This window comes from Chaetodon auriga, chromosome 20 (genome assembly GCF_051107435.1).
Source record: "Chaetodon auriga isolate fChaAug3 chromosome 20, fChaAug3.hap1, whole genome shotgun sequence".
NCBI classification, from domain to species: Eukaryota; Metazoa; Chordata; class Actinopteri; order Chaetodontiformes; family Chaetodontidae; genus Chaetodon; species Chaetodon auriga.
The window spans coordinates 21,832,562-21,841,188 of NC_135093.1; the positions used below are offsets into that span (position 1 = coordinate 21,832,562).

The 8,627-nt window shown below is 39.9% G+C and overlaps 1 protein-coding gene across 8 annotated transcripts in view; it reads right to left on the bottom strand.

The window, feature by feature from the left end:
• The window catches only part of csnk1db (casein kinase 1, delta b), a 42,205-nt gene extending 35,167 nt beyond the window's left edge, over positions 1–7,038 (bottom strand). For 4 of the 8 annotated variants that reach the window (XR_013079280.1, XR_013079279.1, XR_013079281.1 and 1 more), the window contains exon 1: positions 6,544–7,038. Coding sequence is in view for 3 of the 8 variants with exons in the window: in XM_076759858.1 (XP_076615973.1) it covers positions 6,544–6,619 (76 nt within the window). In the remaining 5 variants the exon portion in view is untranslated. The remainder of the gene's footprint in view (positions 1–6,543) is intronic. The other 4 variants (XM_076759859.1, XM_076759860.1, XM_076759862.1 and 1 more) reach the window with 2 other exon arrangements.
• Between the last annotated feature and the right edge of the window lie 1,589 nt (positions 7,039–8,627).

Sequence of the window (8,627 nt, forward strand, 5' to 3'; positions counted from 1 at the left end):
CTGAAATTTAATTTTGCCAGCATACATACCTGTTCTCTTAAACAGCCCTAGAATTACCGTCATGCGGTTGTATGCCTCCGCCAACCAGTCAAGTTACCAGTTGAGGTCACAGTGACCTTGACCTCTGACCACCAAAATCTCATCAGTTCAGGGCAACAATTATACCATGGCCAAATGGCAAGTGCTGTGGATGACCCGGGTAATGTCCCTTCTACCACACCATTTTGGCATGCCCCGTCTTGAACTGGCCATTGCACCCTTAAAAGAAAGTTGTGGATTTCCTCATTCAAAACCACATGCAATGCAGCCAATAAACAAACTCTTGTTTCATCAGTGTCTCTGTCATCAGCTGGACATCAACAGTAGTGAAAGATGTCTCCCACAACTGAAAGATTAGCAGCTAAACTGCATTCTCAAACAGTGTGCTTCATTTTTACGAGATAAAGATTTGAGGATACGAAAAACGAATTTGGCAAATACAATGGTATCCAACGCAAGTCTGACTGAGTGCAAAGGTCCCCTAAAACAAACACAGAGCAGGACTAAGCTGCTATCATTACTAAAATTTCTGATATAAATGCATCTTGGATCAGAGATTGACATAGCCACAAACAGTGGATGTGTTGGTCTTGAACGGGTATTTTTCTGAGGTAATCTGCAACCCCACAAAGTAACAGATGATTAATAACACACCCACTGCCTTTGGACGTAATGCTTAGTTACTGCTGTAGGCAGTAAGCTCGTTAAACTGACATGCTAACATGCATCTTATGTTAGAACACATAACGACAAGTTTAATCCAGAATGGATTAAACGTGTGATGCTCTTCTTCCAGAGTGTTGCTCTTCTTCTAGAACCTCATGCAGACTGCATCAAAATGTAGAGAAATGACAAGCTTGACAGGCCTGCCATTGCCCCAGTTACAGTTACTAGGCTATGATTGGACAATTGCTGTTTGGAGTAGGGATTTAGCAAAGGGCCAATTATTCACCCAGAAAAGATAGTATTTCTCAGTATAAGATGATTTCCTCTTTCTGTTAACTGTTGTTCATCTGCACTGTGTCTAGTGAGAAGAGGATAGTAGACTTAAACTTAGATTTCACTTTATTGATCCCAATTTGGGAAATTCCTCGGTTGCAGCAGCAGGTTAAGCATAGACATAAACATAAAATGTTTACAATAAAGAAGAAGAAGAAGAAGAAGAAGAAGAATCAGGGGGAGAGACATTCCCCTTTATTATCACACAACATGCACATGCTGGACACTGCACACGAAGGTGAAATTTGTCTTCCGCATTTCTCCCATCCTGGTCGTCCTTCCTCCACGGCAGACCAGGAGCGGTGGGCTGCCATCCAAGCGGCGCCCGGGGACCCAATTCCGTTTTGTCACCATTGGTCAGGTGGTGATCTTCTTGCATGTTTTTAGTGGGGGTATGTTTTACGGAGGATACCCCAGGTGAACACGGGGAGAACATGCAAACTCCACACAGAAAGGCCCTTTTTTTCCTCGAGCAGCAGGCACCGAAGGCATGGTGGAGGACACACCGCAGCGAGATTCGAACCCGGGACCTTCTTGCTGTGAGGCGACAGTGTTGCCACCGTGCCACCGTGCCACTAAATTTAATTTTAATTTTAAATAAAGGTGAGAAGTAGTAGTAGTAGTAGTAGAAGTCTCACCTTGGGAAGTTTCTCATGTGTTTAACATGTAAAAAGTATTCTTAAGTCACGTGACTGCTCTTATGATCTCAAATACTAACAGTTTCATGGGTGATGCAACTTCTTCTGATTAATCTTGATCACCCTTAGCCCATTTACAGACATCATTTTATCATTAAAATAGAACAATATGAGATGTTTGCAGATAAAAAAAAGAATCAAACAGCATTTTGTGGAAAAGTCAAACAGGTTACAGTTTTAATATACTGAGCACTGGATAACATTTTGTCTTCATTATATGTAATTATCACTTATTGCATCATTGGTTTTGGCTGTGACACTCCTATAAATCTTTACCATTCAACAGCCAAAGTAGCCTTTCCCAAAAATGGACTTCCAAGCCTGCAGTCCATCCACTAGTCCAAGTGAATGTTTGTGACAAATTTGAAGAAGTGTTCCTCCTAAGATATCACATTCACGAGAATGGGACGGATGTGAGGTCACAGTGACCTTGACTTTTGACCACCATAATCTCATGAGTTCATCATGGAGTCCAAGTGAATGATTATGCCAAATTTAAAGTAACTCCCTTAAGTAATTCCCTCCCTGGTATATATCGTGTTCCTTAAAATCAGTGAAGTCACAACGACCTTGACCGTTGACCAGGTTAACACTTTGCAAAGCCTATCCCTCAACAGGCTAATTACTGAAATGAGTCCTTACTGACATTACAATAAATACACTCAACATTAACTAGACTGCAACATCATGAAATACAGACAGAGAATCTAGTTTTTGTGCCACATAAACCTTATATTAGGGATCAACTAATTATCGGCCTGGCCGATAATATCGGCTGATATTGGGTATTTTTTCGATAATTGGCATTGGCCGTTTTTTCCACCGATAACCGATAAAATGTGTTTTAAAACGCACTCCTCTGGCTCTGATGGAGCCGTCTCTCCGCCTGAAGTCACCACTCTTCGCTGTGTAACAATGTCCCGCCCACAGCCCTCACTGATTGGCTACATGGCACAAGCGAGTCAGTGACAGCCGATCAACATCGAAGCCTCTACATGCAGCGCCACAGACAAGGAGAAGCAGGAGACTGCGACGACCGAAACTGTTCACAACTTCAACAAGGCGTATTTCATGATGACCCACCGCTACATTATAATTGCCGTAACCGCTTTGTAGCTGGGGCCAGACGCACAATAATAATATAGGCCCTTTCGGTTACCATTACTTTGTTTGAATAATAAATCTCAGCCTGTGGGGCGACTCCTGGTTTATCAATAAACAACACCGGAGATGATTATAGCCTATAAGTTTAACAGCACTACACGCTAACCTGTCCTTGTTTGTTTACAATCGCCTCTCCCTCAGCGCTCATGCTCTCACTGCACTATGGTGCAGCAACTTAACTACTGGTGTTAAATGATTGTCTTTTTGCCTGTCACTCGTAAAGTCCAGGGATACGAGTCAGGCAGAGAGCACACGTCGAGGAGGTTTTTCTCAGTGTGTTTTATTTTCAATCAATAAATTTACCGTCACGTCTACAACTCACGTGTGTGATGAAGCCTTTATTGTTTGCGTTTACAGTTGCTAAGTGCCTTATTCTTATTTATGTAATACGACATACAGTTCTAAGCACAAGAGTTTACATCTAGCCTACTGTTCTGAGATTCAGAATATGCCTTTATTTCTCTAAATACATATAGATAAATATAAGCGAGCAAGCCTTCAGCAAAGTCTCTGCACTTTATGAGAAGAAGAGAAGCCGCCTAACAGGAGAGCACGCTGAGCAGGTCTGCTTTCTGCACCACAATCTGGTGCTACTGAATTGGAGTACTAACTCAGACCCAAATTTCAGAACAGTTCAGTTCAGTTTATTTTGTTGATGTTTCAAAAATTCAGGGAGCTGAGTCAGTTTTGAGAAATGCTGCTGGAAGGCCCCTGCACTTTTTGTTTTAAAAATAATTAAACTTAAAGGCATTTCAATTAAGATTTGTGTTTGTGTTATTTTACGAAAAGTTAAGGTCTTTTTTTCAGTGTACACAAAACAAACAAACAAACAGTATACTGTATTCATGCTAATCCCAGGTATGTTACTCTAAATTTTGACATCAAAATTTTCATTTTTGCTGCAAACAAATATCGGTTCTAAATACCGGCTATCACTTTCGCTTGATTATTAATAATAATCGGTATCGGCCCTGAAAAATCCATATTGGCCGATCTCTACCTTCTAACACTAATATTTAATTTACATCAGTGAGTTTTGCCCAGTAACTTTGTAACGACGGCAGTCAAAACACATGGTAGAGGATGAGCTGTAAGAGAAGGAAACAAAACCAAAATTTCAAAACAAAGGTCTCCTTACATAAATGTTTGAACGTGAAGGATTCATAACTTAGCATAAATGAAATATTTTGTTTCTTTAATGAGGACAGGGTCCCTGGGGCTGACAGGCTGCTGGTTTTTTTGCGATGTTTGCTACTCTTCCCCTATGGATATCCAGATGCCTTACAGATACAGCTTTATTTTGACAATGTGGAAACCACGAATCCCATAGGATCTTAACCCATAATACACAAAATATTCAGTCTGTATATTCTAGAGTATCTTTCTGCGACATCATAAGGTATTCATAGTGTTACACTGTCAAGTCAATATTAAGTTTATGTATTGCACAGCTGTAATATTGGTCAAGACTTGTAATCAGCTTGTTCAGAAATTACGTCATGCAAGCTAACTGGCTAGACTAGCTAGTTTGGCCTGCATTACTATGAAGAGATTAAACTGACTCCTGTAAATTATTATTGAAAGTCTGCATAGCCTGCACCCTTTCAGAGGTGACTGATACCTTCATTAACTGGAAAAACCAGTGTGTCCAGTGGGATCGTAAACATTATCGGATGACTACTGTTAACTAAAACAAGAAACCTTGTCAAACTGAAAATGGCTAGCAAGTTGGGTTGTACTAGGTACACTAGAACAGGGCAGAACTGCATTGTTGTCCGGCTGCTGTCATCTTCAGAAGTGACAGAAAGCAGGGATCAAGCTAGCTGAGGCTACTCATTCATTTAGGTGCCTACATTATTTCACTGGCAAAAATGACAACTATTAGATTTGATTAATAAGTTGTTTGCACATGATGTAATGTCACTCTTGTGTGGTGGTGCGAACTGCAAATGGAGGACCAGAAGGGACTCCCTTCATAGAAAGAATTACAACCCACACTCAAAACTCCAATGTTGTTCACAGTTTTAAATCTCTGGTAATAGATATAAAGTAATAGCTACAAGCAACATGGCTAACACTTAACGTAACATAGCGTTAATGGTGAATGTATAGTACCCTGTCTTGTTTCAAGGCAATCCAGGTCTTTAGTGGCATTTCACCGGACCTTTTGCATGCGGTTAACCTAGTACAAACAACCAGAATGTAAATGTCAACATTCAGCATTGCCACGCCGAAAGTTTGTTGCTCAGTTAATCCATTGGATAATAATGCACGCACCCTTGAAAAAACAAAACGACAGTCACCCTGGAGCAATTGGTACCGAGGTTGTGGACCCGACCGCTAACAAGAAAGTTGTATACCTCCATACGTTTGTATCCTTTCATTTGTTGTCTAGTGTAGAACTGTCAGAATCATCAGGTAGTTGGTTATATCTACTGCCTCAATAGCAGGCAAATGTTTCAGTTGAGTTGAAAAATCGCTCCTCTTCATAACGTAAGGGTCACATCCAACATACATTCTGATTTTCTGTTAATACCTTTCTCTCATAATTTAATCTAACCTAGCCCAGTAAGAACTTTCCTTCATCTTATCCATTGCAGTTTTCTCTTCGGGCCTCCATCTAAATTTAACATTACATGACTACAAACAATCTATTCCTTAAGTAGTAAAATGAAACTCTTGACTGTTGCCTGCCAAATGTATTATTGGGGTGAATTATATCCATGGTGACTGTTCAGTGTCTCATTCCACTCCAACCATGTATTTATTGGCCAATGGTGGAATGTAACTAAGTACATTTACTCACATACTGTACTTAGGCACAATTTCGAAATGCTAGTAATTGAATTATCTCTATTTTCTGATACTTAATACTTACATTTAAGAGCAAATATTGTACTTTTTACCTCACTACATTTCTTTGATTTTGATTACTACTACTTATTCTGCATATTCAGATTATTATTATAAAATAAAAATCCAATCAACACACTGATGCACTATTAGGCCAGCAGTCTAAAAGTAAGCAAAATCAGCCCCACCTTTAACATGTGCAACATTAAAGTGATGAATACACTTTCAGTAATTTTAGTATATTTTGATGCTAATACTTTTGTACTTTTACTTAAGTAAGATTTTGAATGCAGGACTTTCACTTGTTACAGAGTACTTTTACATTGTGATATTTCTACTGTTACTTAAGATCTGTGTCCACCACTGCAATTGGCAAACAACTGCATTTTGCTGAATTTTTGTATACCCAGCTTTGTTCTGCTTAAATTACAACGTTACACACTGTTTATCAAGATTAATCTAAGACGGCAGAATTTAAGTTTTCACTGAACTAATGTAAAACATTGTAAGTTAAACAAGCTGAAATCGGCTATTTGCCTGGAATTTCTACAATGTCTGTAGTGCCACAAGGTCAAGGTATTTCAAATGACATCGCATTGTTTTGTAATATGAAAAGACATTTTACAATAATCACCTTTGCAAGACCGCGGTGGGGAAAAGTTAACGACTGGCTTGCTGACGTAACCGGAAGTTGCTACAAACATGACATGAACGTAGTGTAATTTAGACTCGGAATTACAAAATGTTTCGAGAATGTACAAGGAAGCTGACGATAACAAATTTTACTCACCTAAATAGATGTCCCCAAAAGATCCACTTCCGATTTTTCTGCCTAGTCTGTACCGGTTCCCCACTCTCAGCTCCATTTCGCTAGTAGCCAACGTTACGTCTGTTGCTTCTTTGGTACCTTGGCAATTAACGTTGTTTATTATAAATGTTCAGCTTTTACCCTTTTGTTTACGTTACATCGGCAAATATTTCCCCTTCCCTAAATGGGTTACAACCCCCTTAATTCACACTCCGTCCCCCTGAATCCCAGGTCCTTCTGCAACATTACAACTTTCACCATCCCTTTTTCACCATCCCTTTTTTATCTTTCTGAGAGACAAAGACCTATAATATGGATATCTTCCGATAGTGTGAAACGCGTAGTTTATGTTCTCCGTATTTACGGGGTCATTATAACAAAAAAAAACGTAAGGATGGAGACGGATTTTGCTCGTAGGCTTAACTCTCCTTGAAGGTTGCTTCTCTCCACTATCCGATTTTTCCTCTACACTGTAAGCTGTCATTCGGTAATTGCGTCACTTCCCCTAGAAACTACAGGCAAATCTGGAAAAAGCCTCGAAATAGTCTAAATGCAAGGCAAACGTTAGTCCATTAAAAAAAGTAAAAGTAAACAGCCGTCTAACACAAAATATCTAATTTTAACTACCTACCTAATATCTCTCCATCTATGCGAAAGTGAGAAAATGTTAAAGTGGTAGTCACACATGAAGTCTGCCCTTAGGTCCTGTGGTCACAGTGCCTCAGTGTAGCAGTTTAATCAGCATCATCTAATTTGTTTGTTTGTTTGTTTGTTTGTTTGTTGGTGGTGAGATTGGCTGTTACAGCCCACTATACAACAGTGTTTACCAACCATGTTGAAAATGAAGTTTAACTGAGTAACAATTGTACGGGTTGCGACTGCTGCACTAGATGGGTGGTGATGGTGTACAGGTGATATCCTCCAAACAAGGCTGATTTGTTGTTGAAGACATCACATTCCCATTCCCTATAGCCTAATTTACTGTTATCCAGAATATTTTACAGCGGGGGTGTCAAACTCAAATACACAGTGGGCCCAAAAAGTTTGCATGTGTGAAGTTTGCATGTTCTTCCCGTGGGTTCGTGGGTTCTCTCCGGGCACTCCGGCTTCCTCCCACAGACAAAAAAAAAAAAGCTCATTAGGTTAATTGGTGACTCTAAATTGTCCTTGTATGTCTATATGGGATAGCCCCCCCCGCAATCCCGAAAGGGATATGCGGTACAGAAGATGAATGAATGAATGTTCCAAGTCGAGGGCCGGACTGGTTCAGTGTTTATTGAAAACTGATTAAAATGACCATATTGCACATTTTGAACTTGGAACTAACACAGCCTATAAGTTACTACCTAGAAAACAACATTAATCATTAAATGAAAAATCAGTTGCATTCATTTCTTATGGCTTTATCTGCAGCTTTCCATAGTAACTTTAACTGGAAACATTTTCCCACAGGCCAACAACAGCCAAAAAATAATTTTTATTCAAACAAAAAACAAAAAAGCCCAAAGAGTGCAAAAAGTCAACATATATTAAACCTGAGTGAGCTGCTTTCTGATGCGCACTAGTCTAAGCCAGATACTTGAACAGTTTATAAGGCCGTTTTTATCCATAAACAACAACATTAAACATTAAACACAAGAAAATTCGGTTGCATTCATTTCTTATAGCTCTTTATGCGGCTTTTCCAGACTAATTTACCTGTCATGGTGTTTTGTTTCATAGTGTCTTCTCACGTCATGACAGCCACACTGTCTCCACACAGAGGACAAACAGCTTTGTCTTTCATATCCAGGAACATATACTCTGCCTTCCACCTGCCTTGAAAACCCCTGTTTTCAAAGTCCACCGTCCGTTTAGCGATTTTCGGGGACATGGTAACTGAAAGTTGACCACAGGTAACGAGCTCCATCAAGCTGCTGATGAACAAGTGGGGCAGGGACTCGCACTCGCAGGCCTTTGATTGACGTGCCAACGCACTGGCAGTGCTTTGTGGGACTTGTAGTACTAGTGGTGCATGCAATATATCGGCGGGCTAGCTCTAATAATAATTAGAAATTATCGTGCGG